This window comes from Anoplophora glabripennis, unplaced genomic scaffold (assembly GCF_000390285.2).
Source record: "Anoplophora glabripennis isolate ALB-LARVAE unplaced genomic scaffold, Agla_2.0 scaffold807, whole genome shotgun sequence".
NCBI classification, from domain to species: Eukaryota; Metazoa; Arthropoda; class Insecta; order Coleoptera; family Cerambycidae; genus Anoplophora; species Anoplophora glabripennis.
The window spans coordinates 171,279-193,259 of NW_019416890.1; the positions used below are offsets into that span (position 1 = coordinate 171,279).

At 30.9% G+C, this 21,981-nt stretch overlaps 1 protein-coding gene across 1 annotated transcript; it reads right to left on the reverse strand.

The window, feature by feature from the left end:
• Nucleotides 1–280: 280 nt before the first annotated feature.
• Nucleotides 281–18,369, reverse strand: LOC108914345. Its single transcript, XM_018720140.1, has 7 exons — nt 18,255–18,369; nt 17,724–18,194; nt 12,692–12,826; nt 12,401–12,629; nt 6,281–6,613; nt 995–1,173; nt 281–562 (listed from the first exon to the last, which is right to left on the reverse strand). Exons 1-7 carry the CDS (start codon nt 18,304–18,306, stop codon nt 483–485), a joined length of 1,479 nt encoding a protein of 492 aa, XP_018575656.1. The 5' UTR covers nt 18,307–18,369; the 3' UTR covers nt 281–482.
• Nucleotides 18,370–21,981: the final 3,612 nt, after the last annotated feature.

Here is a 21,981-nt window from a genome sequence, read left to right on the forward strand (position 1 = left end):
TAAACATGAATTTGGTTCCATCTGGGTAGGTAAACACTGGGGTTAGTAAATAAACCGAAATATTTGGCAATCTATATCAAAGCAATCATTCGATTCTCTTTGGTATAAAAATAATTATTAAACACATGAAACTAGTTACGACTGTTAACGACACAGGTAATTACTTTTTTCTTTCTGTACGCATGCATATTTAACTACGAAAAAAAGAGTCGACGTTCCACGCATTTCACAGCTTTCTTCATATAAAAAAAATATACTTAAAGATATTAAATCTCGTAAATTGTATAGAAAATATATTTAAAAAATTAAACATATCCAGTCAAATATTTACGCAGAGAGTGTAAGATACATGTATGTTTGTAGATATTTAATTTTGTTTTAGATGATTCACTTAGTCGAAAACAAAAGGTGGACTTAATTATATTTAAATAATATTAACATGTTAAATAAGTGAATATTATTTATATAAGTAAATTTACAAATCATGCTCCAGATTCTTCAACTTCGCTTTCTTCATCAGATTGATGTTCTAATTCCACAGATAAATCTTGATAATCAGAATCTATAAAAGAGTACTAGTTTGTAAGAGAGTTTTAATAATGTTAACAGAATTCATAAAGAAAGTATATTCTGATAAAATTAGTTGGTACTATTAAATGGAAATCAGGTTATTTTCATCGCCTGCATTTACATTTTTTATTCCCTGGATAATTTGCGAACACATATGTTTTTCTTTAGTCTAGTTAATGATTATAGAATCCACTTCTTAGGAGTTACTTATACATCATATTTAACAATTTATTACAAAATAAAAAAAATAATAATAAAACTAAAACTAGAACGAAGAAGCTTCAAGATAATGGTATGAGAACATTTACCTACAACACGATAATTTCAAATTATTGACTTGTATTGCTCACACATTGATATTTGAAACTAAAGCGGCTATAAGAAGCCAGTACCACAAAAATGGAATATGTGTATATTTACTTACATTCAAACGTTTTGGCATAAGATGGTTCTGAGTATTCTGGATTCTTATCTGGGTTGTACATAGGATAAGCATTTTCAAATAGTGCTGGTGTATCTTGCAAGTAATGAGGAGGCAAGGAAATTTGACTATTCCTGTCACTGGCGGAAATTATAGTATTTGTGTCACTTAGTTTTCTTCTCCTGAAATAATATTATTATGAATAAACAATAATTTTACTAACTGCAATACTAAGTTTGGGTGTGTCTGTTTACGAATCCATGAAAATATAATATATAACTTAACGTTTGTCAAAGAAAATACTTTTATAAGTTCCAACATAGCATTTACTTTTTTAACTCCTATGGCTCTTTTATTTGAACTTTACTCTGCACTTGTCTGGGCAGATAACAATGTAAAAGAATGAGCAATGACTCATAAAAAAATTCATAGTACCGATTATAGTTAAGTTAAATTCGCTTTCCAAAGCAGTGTGAATCATTCTCCATCTATTATGTTAATTAAAACATAGATACATAAATTTAAAATACAATTACATACGAGTTCAGAATTTCAACATATTTATTATGCTCAGAAATTCCTCTTGATCATAACAACAAACAATTATGTAATTATGCTAGTTTCTGAAATATAGCTTATCAAAATGTATATGTTAGTTTGTTTGTTTGTTAATTATTTTAGTATAATGTCATTCTCACTTCAGAATACTATTTGTCTATTTACACTTTAAACTTACCTATTTTTAAATTTTTAGTTCTGAAAAATATGATTTTTGTGAAAAATTTGTATATATTTTTTAATGAAAGATAACCTTAAGTCCCTTCCTTCATCCACGCCCCTAAAGCCTCCAAAAAATGTTTCCACTTTCACAATGTTGTAAATAATATAGTGAAACACCATAACCATATCATTATTACGATTTTGTTAAGCTTTCCAATATTGCAGATTATCTATTAAATTGCATCACATTTCAAGAGATTTAAATAACATTTGTTAGTTCTTGCGGGTAGAAGTAAGCCTACTTTTTTATTATTTAAATTAATTAATTAATATATAACCTATTTATATTATTATATTAAATATAAAAAGCAATAAATTTAATTATTGCTGTAATAATTATTAATAACGTCTATAAACAGTACTGAGGAAACATTATATCATTATATTTAATTAAATACATTAACTTTATAGATAATTAGCAATGATCATCATATACAGGATGTTTGAAAAATGTATGTACAACGTTTGATCACATATTCCTTGGCTGAGATTAATCCTATTTGCCCAACTTCAGGGCTTCAAAATTCATACAAAATTTTCTTTTCTTGGAATAACTCAAAAATATGTCCATTTTAACCATTTTTTTTTAAAGTAATATTGTAAAGTAACATACAAGTAAAGTGTTATGCTGTGTTTATACTCACTAAAATAATTTTGAGTACGTAGAAGTTTAAAGAAACAATAATACAAGTAAGTATGGTCAATATTTTTTTCTTTTTACCCCTTGTGCATTGACTACTCATAATTTTTTTAACAATAGCGGACTTCATTGGAAACTCCAGCGAAATATTTATTGGATGAGCAGTTTAGTCAGAAAAAAATAATTTAATAAAGATAACATAGTAACAATAAAAATAAAAATATTATAACAAATGTTTTAAAATGGGCACCGTTCTCTTCAATTCGTAGATTAACTCAACACAAAAATTGAAATGAAGATTCTTTCGGTTTTTTTATCAATGAAACTGTTTTACAATACTTCTATACAATTTCTCTTCCCTGTCATCTGCAGATGAATAAGCCATAAATTTCAAGGCATCCTAAGATTTATTCAACATTCATCGTTCATTCAAGAACTCTCTAACAGCTAGAAAGAAATAGGCAGAACTTTGAACTTATACGTTGAAGTTGAATGTCATGAGCATGAGGATTACTAAACCACTAATCAAAAAAAAATCACTGAAATCAAAAGTTTCCTAATGCAGTCTGCCATTCTTAAAACAATATTGTCCTGTACCATTATTTTTTTAACACTGGTATTGTAAGTTTGCAAAATTATGTTGGAGGGCAACAAAAAATTTAAATTTGTTGTAGAAAATCACATCCCAAAATTGGTTAAAATTGATTTATACGTTTTTTTAATTTTGAGGCCCTCGAGCGACTAAAAAGCAATTTTCTTGGTAAGTTCTTCTAGGTAAGTTGAGCTAAATAGGATTTATCTGAAGAAAATTGCCTTAAACGTCATACATGTATTTTCCAGATACTCTGTACATAATTTCTGGATTTGAAATGAACAATAAAATATGAGATAGATGGTTCCTTTTATCCTTCAAATTTTGAATTTTCTCCTGCACTGAAACTCAGTAACTTATAACATTGGCGCATTCACCAAAAAATATAACTATAAAGGGAAATACCTACTCCATTGTGGTAACTTTGATTCATTTAGTATATTTATAAAGTGTGAACTAAAATACTTGGTCAAACTTTAATGGCTGATTTTGCTCACAAATTTCAAAAATAAGATCCTAAAAACATGTGCACGGAACGCTTTGTTTTCTAGATACAGGGTGTACAAAATTAATTATAATATTTTGTTTATTTCAAGTTACAAATAACAGAAGAGATGTAAATAATATGTACTTATTTAGGGATAATGTGATTGCTTAAATTATTATTATCATTATGTATTTATGTTTAAAATGTTTATATTTTTTTATTACAAAAGTTTAACTAAAACTGTATTTAATTTCTATTATTTTCTTTATAAAATGATAAAGCTTTTATACGGGGTGTTAGTAAATAAGTGCGACAAATTTCAGGGGGTGATTCTACATGAGAAAATAATGGCAGTTTGCTTATATTCGTTTTCCGAGATACGGGGTGTCAAAGTTTTTCTTAAAAACTGACGATTTAATTTATTGCTCTGAAACCGGTAGAGATGTGCAAATGAAATTTGGTGGGTTTTAAGAGGTAGTTATTTTTTAGAACCATAACATTAAAACAAAAATCTAAGTTCACAGTAAAAAGTCATTGCAGTAATAATAAAGCTTTCACAAATTTTAAAAAATTCGTAAAAATAAAAAAAAATGTTTTTTTTTTTCGTATCTTCAAAAACCGAACAACTAGAGCAGATTGGTCTAAAATGTTTCCTATTTGTCCATTTTTTGTACATGTACCTATTACCAAAGCACATTCAGAACTATTGTCTTGGGTGGAGATACAAATACATTAAAGGGCGCCATATTCTTAAAATAGTGTTTTCCACAAAGACAAACAATTTAAGTAATTTAATAACTGAATAATTTGAAGCTTATCAAATAACGGAAATGTTATGTCATGATATCTGTGTATTTTCAAAGACGCCGCAGTAAAACGAATAAACAGGTGCAAAAAACGATCAAACCATCAAGGTTTCAGGTAAGTACTGAAATATACGAAAATAGCAACTTTTTTATATATCACTCAACATGTAAATATTTTTGTAACATATAGTTGCTTAGTCCTACATACATGGTTTACTTTTATTTATAAGTATGTGAAAATAATTCTTAAAATGTGGGGTTAGAATAACAGCAAATGCATGTTTTACAAACGCTTTTTTTAAGTTATTATTTTATTTGAGTAAATTTAAATAGTAACAATGAATAAACAGAACGTCAAGGATTTTATTTTTGGGCTTACTTTTGTTCTACACGTTTTATTTTTCAAGATTTCAGTACCTAAAAACCCCATAAATTTGATTATTTCTCGGCCAGGGATATGGCCACCTTACAATTTTATACAAATTAGAGTACAAGTATAGCGCCAAGGTTGTTGTGTGGCAAAAGTTCCCGCCTTAATAGCAAAAAGTATATGTGTGGACTTTTGAATAAAGGTAAGTCGACTTAAATCATAAAAGATTAAGTTTAATTAGGCTAGAATGTCCCCACATACTCAACTGTTCTGACAACTGCAGAAGAAAATTAAATAAATACAAATTTCTCCGAATCTCTATCAGTAAAAAAATATATATCAATGCAAAAAATCAGAGACTGTTTAAGATAATCTTAAATAAATAACATTGTGTTCATGTCTGTCTATATTTAAAAAATTTCTCTGTGTCAGGTTTCATTGAAATATGTTAAGAAATTTATAGACAATGGCAAATGAAATATTAACTCAAAAGTGGCACTTGGTGTGTATGTCAATAGTTTAATATCAAAACGCCAAAAGATAAACTGAAAATTTATACAGACATTTCTCTTTCTATTTGTTTTAAAGCAAAATATAATTATGAACCAGAACAGTTTAGGAAGCAAATAAGACTGAAAGCTGTATTTAAAATTTTACTTCTTGATGTAACACACGTTTTCATTTTTTTCAGACCAAAACTTTTCAAGAATACATTATTATTACTGGCCATTTGTACTGTACAGTTTTAATTAAAATACAAAAAACAAAGATAATAATATTAGTCATTTGTTTAGAAAATGAAACAGATTTAATCACTTTAGGCCAATATTTGCTTTTGCACTAAATTTCTCGGTTTAACCCTTTGTTCATAAGCTGGCTAAACTGGTATTTTTAACAAGAACACTGTTTCTCGAAAAAACTTAACTATTTTCCGAATTATACAAGCACGTAACTGAACTAAATTTATATACAATTATATCGATCAATGGCAGAGACACTCCAGACACTGTCAATGAGAACATCTACGTTACTGGATATTTGGTAAACGATTAATTTTCGAGTTACTTTTTTTGTTCTAAACATAGTTTAAATTAAAAGAAAATGACCCAAAAAAAAACATTTGTAGTATTTTTGTAATCGATAAAAATAAAAAACAAAGTAGAAATTTTAAATTTCCTAAGTATCAGCATTGTATAAGTAAATTTACTTATACAATGGTATCAGTAAGGGGCAAACTTCTATGACTCTGAATATTCCAGTCATTTCATGATTAATTATTTAATGTACTTGTATTTGTATGTATGTATATTTGTAAGTACATACTTACTTTGTATTTATTTCTAATAAAAAATGTCTATAATTTTTTTTATGAAACAAACAGTTTTAGAATTATGTATTTTCAGCAGTTTATTTTAGGCACAGTTATCATATTTTGGGCTCAAGACTATCAAGATACCATTTGTATCTTCCATTTAAATACACACTGTATACAAATGTTCGAAGTCCAGTGCTAATTGCCCATCTTTGGACCCACCCAATTTCGTAGGTGACTCGACCGATATGACCAAGCGATTTTTTTTAATCGCATCTCTTCTTCATTTATCTCATTCTTACCTCATCATATTGGACACTTTCATGCCCCAATGCCTTATGGCCAATATGATAAACGCGAAAACAAGTGTGCATGCAAGAAGTATTATAATTCCCCATTTGAAACTGCCCTCGCCTGGTGGAGCATATTCCGTCGTACCGTCAGGTAGGTACGTTTCTGCGTATCTGGACCACATTATTCTCAGATGGGCCGTCGTCATCTGATAGCCAGTCCATAAGGAATCGGTGTCCTCAATCAGATGTACTGGCACGGAGAAATTAAGCTGCACACAAGTTTCACTGTTGGGCCAACCGATCGAACAGGGGAGTAAATAGTTTATAATCACGTTACTGGACCTAAAAATGTCAATAATAAAATTATGTGGTAGTGACTAACACTATTATTAAAGAGAAAAGAAATAAGAAATTTAAAAAATTTGCAAGAAACTAATCATATGAACCAAATTTAAAGAAAGAAACGTAAAAGTTATTTTTAGTTTAATTGAGGAAATTACGATTTTGATAAGAGCAGAATAGGTAAAATATTTTATCTAAAGATAGCTTTATGACACATTTTTCAAGTGGGTACATTCATTCATCAGTTTTTTTTTACTACCAACGAAAAAAGGAAGATATATGCACAATGCTCCCATGGATGTCATTTTAACTCGACTTGCAAAATCCATTTGAATAACTGAATACATGCGCTCCGCGTAGCTCGCTCCTACATCTGTAGTGTTTACAGCGGTGGTCATGGTTACTCTCACGCAGCAGTGAAAAGCGGAGTGGGAGTAGCACATGTTTAACTATGCCGTTTGGGTTCTATTAACTCCGACCGTAACCAAATAGTAACTATTCACGGGCTTTTTCTTATTAAACGTAATTTATTCAGGTGTGGTGTAAAATTTGTCTGTGTGTTTTTTTAAATATTGTAAAAGTTTAAATTGATTGTAAAGAGAGACTAACAATAATGCCATCTATTGAAAAATCATTGGTACGAGAAATATAAAACTTTAATGGAAAAGTAATTGAAAAGTTTATTTGGAACAAAAACAGAAGAATGGACTTTCACTATAGAAAATAATGTTGAACATCTATATTTCAATGCTAGTTGGCGCATGTAACCGATAAAGTAGTTGTTTCCTTCAATATCGGTTAAGAATCTTATCTATAAGATTAAATATCTTTTGCATACCTAGATTTTTTAATATCAAACAACATTGTTTAACTTCGGTTGGTAGGATTTTTAGAAACATTTTGTGAATTTATTTGAATTAACTTTAAAATTAAAACACTCAGTCAGTAAATTGTCATGAAAACAACAGTTTTATATATTATATATTAAAATAGTAAACTACACAAATAACATGCGCGATGTATAATACATGTCGTTTAAGAACGACAACGGCAACGCGTTAGTAGCCAGACGTTATCCAGATCGCGTTATCCGGAATTGTAAAATATTCAGTGTTTACATCAGCGTCTTACAATTAGTGAAACCGGGAATTTAAAAAAAAACATATCTACCGTTGAAAATGAACACCCTCAAACAGTTTTTCCTCAAATGGAAGAACAGGTGCATAATGAAATCGAAAATAGCCCTACACTAGGAAGATTGCTCACACATTAAATATTAGCCAATCAACAATTTGAGGGATTCTTTAAAATTGTACCCCTATCATATTCAAAAAGTACAAAAACTTTTAACCGTTGTTTTTCCCCTAGAGTAGCTCTGTGTCGATGTCAATAGACGCGAGATAGCGAGCACAGATACTCTTTACCAATGAGGCTAACATCTCTAGGGATGTCATACATATAAATTTTCATAGTAATCACATTTGGACTTTTTAAAACCCACTTGCGCGGTCTTAGAAAGCAGTCATCAACACCTTAACGTGTAGATGGCAAATGTCAGGCATTTCTGGTTGGCACAATCTTTCTTCAGGGCAGGTTTACTAGGAAAATTTATAACAAATTTGAAGATTTGCCAACATCGATATTTGAAGAAGTCTGTTAAAACAACATATTATGTTGTTTATGCACAACGGCGCTCCAGCTCATTTCAGATTGGCTGGGAGTATTTGGATATTGTATATCCAAATCGTTAGATAGATAGAGGAAGAACACAATCTTGGACTCCATATCCCTCAGGCGTAAACTTTCTCCATTTTTTTCTCTGGTGACATCTTAGACAATTGGTTTATACGACTGAAAATTTGGAGTAATTATGGAATGAAGTTGTAGATCACCATTTTCAACAGTTTTTGTAAATATGTTTAGCATTTTTCGAATAAATTGGAGAAAGAAAAGAAATCGCAAACATAATTATTATTTTCTGCATCTGAACGTTCCCTGAATTCCTAAACTTGAAAAGAAAATATTCTGCGCTTTCCAAAAACTGAAATTATACACTGATTTATATCTCATTCCGGTACACTTTTTGTTCACTTTTGGTTAAACCGGAAAGAGAATGGAAGAAAGGGTAGTAACAGCCATTAACTCTAATTTTTCTGTATGTATGTATGTTGATTTTCAAGACTAAGCGTCTGTTTGGTGTTTCTTATATTTTTTTCATAATCATAACTGTAAACTTTTGATACAGAGCTTCTTTTATTACAAGATATTGTATGTTGTTTGGATATCTGGTCTTCTTTGACTATGATTTAAAGTTAACTGAAGCACTACAAGGTGTTCATTGCGGATGACTCACCCCTAAAATTGAATTGTACCGAATTTTATTTTCATTGACCGAATTGAAAAATAGTAATATTAATTCACCGTAGAATTTAATTTTAAATTTGTTTTTACTTTGTTAAATTTTAAAAAACTTTATGGTTTTCAAGAAAAACTATATTAACTGACGCAAGATTTTAACAGAGTTCATTAGAAAATAATCAAAAAGTCAGTAGTAGGCTTTATCTATCAAATTTGACAATTGGCCAAATAAATTTTACTTCACTTCTCTCCTAATTCTACAAAAAGAAAACAAGTACCTAGGTAGTTTTTAAATAAGTGAATATTTTAGTAAGTAAAAAACACAAATAAATAATAAAAATAATAATTGATATTTTTTCAACAACAATCAGATGCAATTGTTGAAATAAAATAATTTTATTACTAACTGACAAAGATAAATTCATTGCCTACTACTCACTTTTCGATTATTTTTTATTAAACACTGTTAAAATCTTGTTTCAGTTAATACGGTTTTTCTTGAAAACCGATTTTTTTAAATTTAACAAGAGTAATAAATTTTTTAAAATTAAATTCTGCTGCGAATTAATATTATTTTTCAATTCGGTCAATAAAAAAAAGTTCGGTACAATTTTAGGGGTGAGTCATCCCCAATGAACACCTTGTAGTGCTTCAATTAACTTTAAATCATAGTCAAAGAAGACCAGTAATAAACCTAAATCGTGTAATAAATTTAATTCTTCTACGGTAAAGTGTTGCAGAGATATTAATTTTTTTCGAAATTTAGGATCCCATTTTGGAGGCTAATAACTCCTCAGGGGTTCAACTTTGTATATAGGTAAGTTTGGTTAAATTATATTATTTTATTTTGGATACCCCTACATGCACCTGCCCTGTGTCGGTTCTTATGCGGAACACCCTGTATATAAGTCACGCTGGGAAATCTTTAGCCCTTAGGCCGTAGGCCGAGAGGGCTAATTTTCCCAAGTGACTTATATGACGTAACATACGAGTGACATACAAAATTTTATCCAACACTTTCATAGAATCTCGTTTTAATAATAAGTAAAAGAAACTTAAAATTTCAAGTTAACAATGTCAGAAAAAGTAATTTAACGAAATGAATGTATTTTTAAATATTACAAAGGATGCAAGTGTCAACCTAAATTGTCTTTGTAACCAAGAGTTTCATAACACTAGTAACTTATGACTTATAACTCACTAGTGAGTTATAGACCACATTATTCCTTTAAAACCAAAGAAATTGTAGTATCATTAAATACAAGTGTTGGATAATAGTTATTTATGGTACTAGTGTGTTACGGTATACAGGGTGTTTCAGAAAGACCCCATAAATTCAGGGGGTGATAATACGACAAAAAAATAAGATTTTTTTGTCTTATGAACTATATATCTATTTCCTCTTGTTTTCGACATACAGAGCGACAAAATATAATTTTTCAAATAGAATTTTTAAGAAAATTTCCAAACGGTGCGAAATATTTTTATGAAATTTGATATTCCGGGGTTTTTAAGGACGCCAAATACGTTGGTCTAATTATTTTTTGGATATTTCATAGAGGGCGCTTGTTACGTTACATTCCTATTACATTTTAGGTTCTAATTTTTTTAAGGTTAGGTTTTTTACCATTCGGGCTCCAATTTCTAATGTACAATTTTATTTTCTAAAAATAATGTACTCTTGTTAGAACTTCCTAATGTGGTCGATTTTCGAGATAAAAGGCTTTTAATTGAACTCTTACAATATTACGGTGAAGAAAATAAGTGACTTTTCTCAAAGTAGGCTTATGTCAAAATTTATTGATGGATGTCTTATAAACAACGCATACATTCTCAGTAATATTTTAAACTCTAATGAACTTTATATCAAAATTTTAGTGGTCGTTAGTGACTGTAGTTAGTAATGACTAATTACATAACTATAAAATATACAAAAAATAATTAGACACGCGTATTTGGCGTCCTTAAAAACCCCGGAATACCAAATTTCATAAAAATATTTCGCACCGTTTGGAAATTTTCGTAAAAATTCTATTTAAAAAATTTATTTTGTCGCTCTGTATCTCGAAAACAAGAGGAGATAGACATATAGATTATAAGACAACAAATTCTTATTTTTTGTCGTACTATCACCCCCAGAATTTACGGGAGGTCTTTCTGAAACATCCCGTATGTAAGTCACGCTAGGAAATGTTTAGCCCTTGAGGCCGTAGGCCGAGAGGGCTAATTTTCCCAAGTAACTTATATGACGTGACACACGAATGTCATACAAAATTTTATCCAACACTTTCATAGAATTCCGTTTTAATAATAAATAAAAGTAACTTAAAATTTCAAGTTGACAATGTTAGAAAAAGTAATTTAACGAAATATGCAAATGTATTTTTAAATATTACAAATGATGCGAATGTCAACCTAAACTGTATCTGTAACCAAGGGTTTCATAACTGACTTATGACTTATAACTCACTAGCAAGTTATAGGCCACATTTTTCCTTTAAAACCAAGGTGTTGGACATTTTCAGCATATGTTGTAGTTTGTTTTGTACTTATGCGTTATTGAAATTTGCTTATATACAAGTGTTGAATAAAATAAATGCATTTTTGAACAAAATTACTATATAATGAAGTTAGTGTACTTAAAAGTGTCACTTTTAACTTTCAAAATTGTTTTAAAATAAAATGTCACTTTTTTAACGATTAAATTCAGTGACGGCTCTTGACTTCCATATCAGGGCGGGCGGAAAAATTTAGGTATTGAAAAGAATCAACTATAATTGGGTAGTTTTATTTTAAGTACCTACTATTGAAATATAGGGAAAATATGTTCAACATTATTTTTTATAGTGAAAGTCATATCTTGTTTTTGTCCGAAATAAACTTTTCAATTATTTTTTTAATAATGTTATCACCGATTTTTCAATAGATAACATTGCAACTACTGTCTTTACAATCTAATTTAAACTTTTAGAATCTTTAAAAAAAACACAAGAAACAATACATAGGACACCAAAAATTTTACACCACACGTAAGCAAATTACGTTGAATAAGAAAAAAAGCAGTGGTAGCTTACTGGCGGACTAAACAGAGCTCAAACTGCATAGTAAATACGCGCTACTCCCACTCTGTTTTTCACTTCTGCGCGATTGTAACCATGACCACCGCTGTAAACATTTTACAGATTTAGGGGCGAGCTACGAAGAGCCCACGTATTCAGTGTTTTTCAAATGAATTTTACACGTCGAATTCCTTTTTTAATGTGTTTCATAAATCTAATATAGTTAATAGATAACATTGTAAACTAAAAATGAAATTATATTTTTTTACTATGGTGGCGGCGGGCGCCCCAGAGCTTCCCCGCACCAGCCGCCACTGATTAATATAACATATTGTATAACCTCCCTGAAATCGTACATTGTGGTACTTACGTTATAGAACCATTGAAAATAAAATTCTCATTTTCACAATACTTGACTGCCATGATAGCAATTGAATTTATAAGGGCATCCAGCAAATCAAAGCTATCTGAATTCAAATATTCGCCAGCTGATCTTCCAGCCAAATAAACCAGCAGCGTAGAGGAATCATTAGAGTTAGGCGTAGGTAAAATGATAGTTGTAGTCGGTACCTCTGTGGTAGTGGTTGTCAATGCTTCCCCTATTAAAAAAAATTGTATGTAGGCACTGTTTGCGTTCTAAGTGTAATTAAAAAAATCTTACCAAGTCGAGTGAACACAGCTGTAAAATTACTAGCATTACTTCCAACAAATTCACCATAAAGTCTGTTGTTGTTATATAAATAGGCTGGTCGAGTCGTCACACCGTAAGTAAACAACAATCCATTGGTATTGTCATCTGAAAATTAAATACTTACTTTTGAATAAAATTAAATTCAAATAATATTAAATGAAGATATTATATTTATATTCAGATAAATTTAAATGATAAACAGGAGCGGCTTGTCAGGTGACGCAAGTGGACGCACCGCTTCACCTAAAATTTCTGTTTGGTGTGCAATTTAAAATTATTTTTAATTTTTTATAAATTTTATAATTTAGGTATATTGAAAATGTATTGGTATTGGTTTTTCGGAGTATAAGTGGTTGTGTGGAAGTGTTTATTTAAAAAAACTTTTCTGTATGCCGTGTTTAATTGTGGGCGTAAAGTTGGGCGTGTGGAATAAAGGGGGATATAACTAAGGTGACCAATCGTCCTCCTTTAGGGAGGACAATCCTTCTTTTGTAGGTTGTGTCCTTCCTCGAAAAGTGTCCTACCACCCGTCCTCCTTTTCGATATTTTAAAACTAATCTGTTAATCTCTGTATTCAGAGATGCCGCGCCGAACTATTACGCGTCATGTAACGGTACAGTTCGGAAAGACGCGATTATGAAATGCGTGCGCAGGGCACAGGAGAACTTGACGTGTCTCGCACCATTGCGCACTTCACTTTGTTGGGTATAACAGAAAAGTTTACCAAAGAAGTGCAGAATTTTTACCAAACATGTTTCCAATATGTCGAAGAAACAAATATCACAGGGAATAACAGTTTTCAATGGTGTTTTTTGACTTCATCGCAAGTAAATTGGGCAGATATTGAAAATTGTATTGAGTTTTTATTGAAAGAAATGCCTGATATTAAAATCGATGACAATTGTATATTTGAAGAAATTAGAAGATTGAATGTATATGTAAATTCTGATAAATTAGAACAATGGGAAAATCAACATGTTGAAATTGATAAAAGATGGGTGGAAATATTTAACCATTTCAAAAATGAACACATTCCATATGAAAATTTAGTTATTCTTGTTGAATTTACATTGTGCTGCTCTGAAACTAATGCAGCAGTTGAAAGAGTTTTTTCAATTGGTAATGATTTTTGGACAAGTGAGAAATCAAGATTGAATGTTGATACTCTAGCTGCAGCACTTACCGTAAATTTCAATATGAAGGATATTTCTTGCTCTGAAATTTCCAATATACTTTTAGAAAATGATATATTGACAAAAAATATTCATTCAATGGAAAAATACGCATTTAAGTAAATAATTTAAAGGGATGTAAGCATAATTAATGTATTTTTGTTTGAATAAATAAAATGTTTCATTTATTTACATTGTACTCTTGTCTTAAATTTTTTCGTCCTCCTTTTCATTGTAACAAAATTGGTCACCTTAATATAACATTTTTGGGAAAGTCACGCGAGGCTGTTGTAACCACAAAGCTTATTTGGAACATACATGTACGGTGTGCATTAATGTTCGCAGAAGTCCACAGGCCGAACTAATATTTCTATTTGTCATAAAACCCCTGTGTACCAAATTTAGTGATTCTCGTACAACAGGGTTCTGAGATATAAAAAAAATATTATTCTTAGGGGCGGACTTCAGGGGGCCATAACTCCGAAAGAAGGGGCCACTTGGCAAAAATAAAAAATACGGGTCCCCTAAATTTGTCCTAAGAATCTGTGACCAAATTTTGTTTCATGAATTTAGGGACACCCTGTATGTCAAAAACGAGGGTATCTATACAGGGTGTTCGTTAATGATATACGAATATTTGTGTAATTATACATGGAAAATTAATGATAATTTGTTTTATAAACTATGGTCCAAAAATGTTCAGTTGCGAAAATACGAGGTGTCAAATTTTAGGAAAAAAGAAGGAAATTAATTAATATTTTCGAAACCGCAGATACTTACTTCAAAATGTCGGAAATATAAGTGACGGATTCTAGGCCAACTATAGTACGATCGTATACGATGCAAAGTAGAGCAAAAAATTGTCGGTCTTTTATCAAAGGAAAATCGTGTCATCATTTTTAGAAGGCGTAAGATGAACCGTTTCAAATTTAAAATGAAATTGAATGTAAAATCTACTAGCTGTAGTCGGCCAGGTGCATCGAGTGTACGAAGTGGTCGGTTATACGTCAAATACTAACCTGGCGAGCTTGATCGTAGAGCAGGGAACAATAAACAGTGGCGCGTACAGAGGTGAAATGTAGTACATATCTGGAATTTAAATAACGAATTGGATTTATAATAAATTACATTTAAAACAAATAGTTTATGAGAATAAAGGGATTTTTGTAGGAACAGGGTTCCAGACGTGAACTGATCTCTTCATCGCACCCCATTACTATTCTTTTTTTTTTTATAAGGAGAACAAAGTTTCAAAGCAAAAACCTTGTATAACAGATATAATATAAATATTTACAGAATGAAAACAAAATATAAATCCTATGATATGATTCTATCAAATGAAAATATTAACAACAATTCTCTACCAATCTCAACAAAATAAGTTATTTTTCTACCAAACAAGAAATGTTAACAAATTATAAGCAAAATATAAATTCTATGATTTATGTACTGTACGCCAAACTGCATTTTTCTCATCTTCATTTAATATTAATTTCTTCTTTCCACCCCCTTTTTAGGTTTCTTAACGTCTCCTTCAATTTTCTTCTGTCTTAAAATTTTGAAAACAGATAATTCGCTTACTCCAGTATATCTAGAACACATTTCCACCAAACCAGTCTTCAGTTTCATGGGATGACCCTTTTCTAAAGGGTTATAGACATTTAATATTATCGTTTTTTTTTCTGTAACTTAATATAGTTTTTTTTGTACCCACAGCAGTACATCCGGCTCGCGAACATCCAGGCACCGCCTCCATTTCTCCATATAACGACAACAGAGCAATAATAATACAAAAAACTTCACTTCACTAGCACAGAAAATATAATAGCATTCACGATTCACAAACAACAGCCCGAAACACACACACAGCACACAAATAAAACACTAAAAACACTTTTGTTACGGAGCACAAGAAATATGATTTCACTCAGAAATTCTCAAATAATAGCGCGAAACACATATATAGCCCGAAAGAAATATAATTGCACTTATAACAGTTATAACCTCACAAATATCGCGAGCGAAAAACACGCAGCACCAATACAACCGAAATGAAACTGACCACGCCAGGCTCACGCGCGCCGCCGCAAAAAACACAAGACACAAGTCATATGAGGGAGAATGAAGGGAGTAATAAATGTATTGTTGTCCTGTCGTCCAATGTGCGAAGGAGATGCCTTTGTTTTTCATTTTGTCCTTCATAAATATATAACTGTTAATCCATAATGCATAAAGAAATTATTCAATTTCCAAAACCCCCTATAAAATGTGTTGCACTGATTCCCTTGACAGGCAATGATTTATTACTTTGCATCGAATACGATCGTACTATAGGTTTATTACAAAATTGTATTCTTCAATAATTAGGGACAATACAACGGGTTTTATTTTTTTTACAGAAACAGCGCATCGCATGACAAAAACTTAAGAGAGCTCTTATATTTCGAATTGAAGTGGTATTTCAAAAATAATTTTATTTGGGAAGAAACCATTGGCGTACCTTTTTTTCTTTAAAAATATCAAAGTCAGTGCTCGTACGCACGCCACTGTTAGAGCTAAAAATTATGTTTGTATTGAAAAACATGCGACTATATTAACTATCACTACGTACTAAATATCACTGAAACATCTTCGAAAATATTAATTCATTTCCTTCTTTTTCCTAAAATTTTCACACCCCGTATTTTTGCAACGGAACATTTTTGGACTATAGTTCATAAAGCAAACTATCATTGATTTTGCATGCAAAATCACACACTTAAATATTCCCGTATCATTAAAGAGCACCCTAAACACAAAAATATTTTGTTTGGTTAAGCAAAAAGTTCCTTCATTTTATAAAGTTATTACATTTTACTCCATATATTACAAGAAAATGTTACCTATATGTACATATTTAAAAAGAAAGAAATAATGCTGTTGGGGAGATTGGGATATTCCGAATTTATACATTTAAAAAAATTATTATCAAAATAACAAATCTGTATTCTTGCTTTTCAAAAAATTTATATACGTTTCGAGTTGTTACTTCACAAAAACTTAATTATAATTTTATGAGAAAACCACCCACAACAGATAAAACCACTTTCCAGTTACTACAGATTGTGACTAATGTACATATTAAACAAGTTACATGTAATATAAATATAAATAAATTTAGCAAATAATTGTTAATATTATTTCAACACTGAAAAGTCGTAAAGAAGTATAAATCGAAATAGCTATATATTGTTAAATATTCCATAACTTTACATATACATACAAATTATACAATAACATTTTGTTACTGATTTTAGTAGTAGGTACCTGTCCTCTCTACACAATTATCCTTTGTTGCTAAGATATGTGCTACTGATGAACATGAGGTTTCAATTTTATGCGTTAAATTTTGTGAATTTTCATACCACCCAAATAGCAATTTGCCTGATTATTGAAATTTATAATAGATATTCACTAAACGACTATTGAAACTTTCGAAAAATTAACGATTTATCAAGGAAACGAAGAGAACCCACTGAATGCACCATAGGGATCAGTGAAAATTCAGTGTGCCACTATACAAGATTTCATTCTCACAGAGCTGGCTTAAAATCAGTAAGTGAGCTTACCAGCGAAAATACTTACTTTTATTTCGACGATCTGGACTGAAGTTTGATGAAGGATTAATAATTTGCCTGCATCGCGAATTCTAAACTAATGCATTTCCAGAATGGAATCCTGTATAATAACACATTTTCACTTGTAACTATAAAAAAGTATCGTTTATATACTTATATAAATATAATCATCGCAAAATTATTACACAAAGTTTTGAAACCGTGTTTGTTTACCTGTAGTGATAGTAGCATGCTCTCCATTTGCACCATCTATATTACAATCCGTAATGTTTACACTAATTTTGTGGCCTTCAGCAGCTTCTATAATAACGGACTGTGTAGATTTTGGAGACCAACTTAGTATGTTATTCCCATCACTTAAAAATAGAATAGGGATGTCAGTAGTTGTGATTTCTGTAGTTGTGGTTTCTATAATTGTTGTGGTTTCTTTGTCAGCTTCTGTCGTGACAATGTTAGTGGTGACTTCTGCAGTTGTGGTTTCTATATTTGCTGTGGTTCCTCCATCATTTTCTGCCGTATCACTATTAGAGGTGTCTTCTACAGTTGTGGTTTCTATATTTGCTGTGGTTCCTCCATCATTTTCTGTCGTAACACTATTAGAGGGCACTTCTACAGTTGTGGTTTCTATAATTGATTCCGTGCCTCCATCACCTTCTGAAGTGGACGTCACGTCTTGACAGTAAACTGAAAAACATTTGCGAATCAGTAATTTACTACATTTTCGAAAATACTTCAAATACGTACCCAAATGGAGAAATACAATAAATAAATATAAAGAAGCTTTCATTTTGGACATTTTTACAACTTACACCATTGTCATATTTTCATTTAGGTACTCTAAAAGGTTTCGAAAGGAGAATAACTTTATCTTTGTTGATAAGATTATGATTAATCTAATATAGATTATATTTATCTCAGTGTTTTCCTAAATCTGATAGTACCTATTGTTTTATTAACCAATTTATGGGACTATAAAAACTTAATCGGAAATTTGGGGACATATTAACAAAAAATTATTTCATCAATAAACAAAATAAACATTTGTTCAGTTATAAAAAAATATTAATATTGTTTCCCAAAGCGTGTTATCCTGCCTTTATTGGAAATCAGAACTGTAAAATGCAATTAATAAATACAGAAATTAATATTTTTAGTCAGATGGTGATCTAGGTTTACTATTGTTAAAAAATCACTTGCCCAAATTAACAATAGGTACAAGTATTTTATAATGAAATAAATTCTTTTTAGCTAATAGATACTACCTTCAAATACAATAACTAAAATGTTAGAAATTTTATAGTTCAAGATAAAAAGAATTATCCGAAGATGTGTCACTAGGTAGGTACTGAGTTAGCAATTAAAACTGCACTTAGCAACATAATTTATTAATAGAAAATATATCCATCCTTCCATAAACCGGTTTAGATCTTATAGGTACAATTTTGTTTTCTCAACAAATTTATGGTCGTTAAAAACTATTTATTTGGTTTAGATACGCCACTTTCAAATAAATTTAATGAAATTTGATAGGTACAGATAAATGTTCGAGAAAGTTGCATATGAAGTTTTTTATACTGCAACTGTTCCAATAAACTTGATTGAAACGTTTCAATATTACTTAAATTCTTAGTTAAATGAACATTTCTTTCTTCCATTTCTGCAATATTTTAATAAAACCGAAACCTTTCTGACATATTTAAATTGATCTCAGATTACCGCTGAACTAAATTTTTATACGTTTCAGAAATGTTTAAAGCGTATATGGAACTTTTGATACATTTTTTAAATTGTTTTTAGTTGACAATAATTGAATATTGGATCGTATTTCTAATTTGCAGTGTGTCCAAGATAAGGATGGGATAGCATTAAGATCTAGGAAACGGTAAGAGATACGGGGTTGCTCAAATTAGAAAAAAGTTGTGTTTTTTTATGAATAACAATATGCCGTTTAGAAAGTTTTAAAATTCCGGATAGTTCCGGAGATATCGGGAAAAAACCGAAATTTTGCAAAATCGTTTTATTTTTTTCTGGCTTCATTTGAAAACGAATTTTAAAATAAATTGTGTAATGCCTTAGGGTTGAATAATAATCAAACGTATAAATAAAACTGTAAACAATATTTATTGAATATTAAACGTCTGCTCTCTTTACAATCATTCTACAGACTCCTATCCCTTATCCCTTTTTCCTACATAATATATAAACATCGCTTTCAACTTACAACTATGATGGCAACACATACCAGAGTGGCATCATTGGACACACACCTGCATAAACACTCGTCCGTCATCTAATAAACATCTCAGTGGATATACAGGGTGCTAACAGTTCGGCCAACCTGACTGGTTTCTCGTCCCGAGAAATAAAAGTACGAGTTCTCTTGTTTTGTGTAATCAATATTCTAATATATGTTGCACATTAATACACCAAAGAAAAATAAACTAAAATACATACACATACACATATATACACATATATATACACATATATATATATACACATATATATACACACATATATATACACACATATATACACATACACAATAGTACAAACTAGAAGTTACACATAATTCCAACTTAAATTTAAACTCATACAGAATAGATGTTATTAAACTCGTGGAGTAGTTCACTCTACGTCTGAAAAGCCATCGGTATCGTCGGTACTGGAGTACCTACGATGAAGGGTTTCAGCTTTTCTGATGGATATACACCTACATAAACCTCTCGTCCTCCTCGAAAATTTCCTTTTAATTCCATGACCTCTATTCGATCATGGTTTAACAGCTTGGTGATCACAAACCGACCATCATATTTAGGAAGAGGCTTACGACTAGCTCTATCGTTACTGGTACGTTCACGTCGAACGACTACATAGTCTCCTACAGAATATGTTTTTGGTCTCGCACATTTGCGATCATATCTTTCTTTATCCATCCTTTGTTGGCGTCGTATACGTTACGACGCACGTTCACGTATTTGTTAATCTGAAATGCACATCCATGAAATAACGTTAATGTATTGATGGTTATTATATCAAAATGGGTTTACCTTGTTCACAAATATTATCTATTTCAATGTAAATGTATCGTCTAAAAGGAAGTTAATAAAGATCTATAGGTACAGTACAATATAGAAAATGCATATCTACGATTAAAGTTATTTGGATCCTCGATTACTTATACCTATCCAAACCTCTAAAACTTATACCTATCCAAACCTCTAAAAAACGAAGTAGTGACTAGGTACGAAACAGAAAATAAATAAACAAAGATAGAAATATTAACTTAATATCCAAACCAACCCACAAGTCCGGTTTGATGGTTAGGCAAACTCTGCCAAACCGGGTTAACTACATTTCTCGCCAAAACGTCAAACCTCAACAAACTATAGTTAACCGGGTTAGCGGTTTTCTCGCCAAAAAACCCTTATTGTTATCATCAACATCGACATCCACTATAAAGTAAGAAATGCGTCATTTCTACTTCTCGGCACGTAGCCAAACATCGTAATAGAAGAATGTTTCTCCCGTGGATTTGTTAACCGTGTTATTCAAACCCCCAACATATATATTTTTTTTTCCATCATCTACGTTAGTGATGGCACAAACAGCTGTCAAAATAGTTCGGTTATAAATTGAATATTGTATTTGTGGCAAAATTGTATAAATCGCTTACTCGTAAAAGCGGTGCCTCTGTCGGTAATGAAATGTTTTGGGACACCAAAAAAAGGGATAATTTGACTTTCAATTAAAAATTCAACCGGTACGCTTTTATGTTCCGTACAGGTTTTGCAAATACAAATTTTGTAAAAGCTTCAATTGCTACAATAAGATAAGAATTTTTTACATTTACTTTTAACAAATGACCCTAGATGATCTAAATGGATAGTGTGCATAGGTTTCGATACTTTATCAATGGGATGCAAATATCCAGGGTGTTTACCTGACGGTTGTTTATTGTACAAACATCCTAAATATGTCTTTATATATAATTTAACATATTCTTTCATGGATGGGAACCAATAATGTTGCACCAGTCCAAAGATTTTTGTTTTCGGCAAAATGTCCTTTCTCATCGTGATATCGCATTACCAACTGCCGTCTGACAGACTTAGGTACCACCCACTTCATCCCGTTTTTTGTGCGTTTGTATACACGTTCATTATTTAACCCATATTATTCGTGAATGTTGTTTTCTCTTTTATCGCATGGTTTTCTCAGCAACACGTCACGCAAATATTTTATTTTGTCGCCCTAAAATTGGGCTACTAATATCCAATCATCGTCACATATGTTTGTTTGCATTACGTCTACTTCTGTGAAATCATTTGTATATGCCACCGGATTACGACTCGACGCATCGACATGTGTCAGTTTACTTCCAGCGCGATACTCTACAATAAATTGATATTCTTGTAACAACAACCACAAATCTACTCTAGGTAGTAAATCACGTTTCACAAAAGTTGCC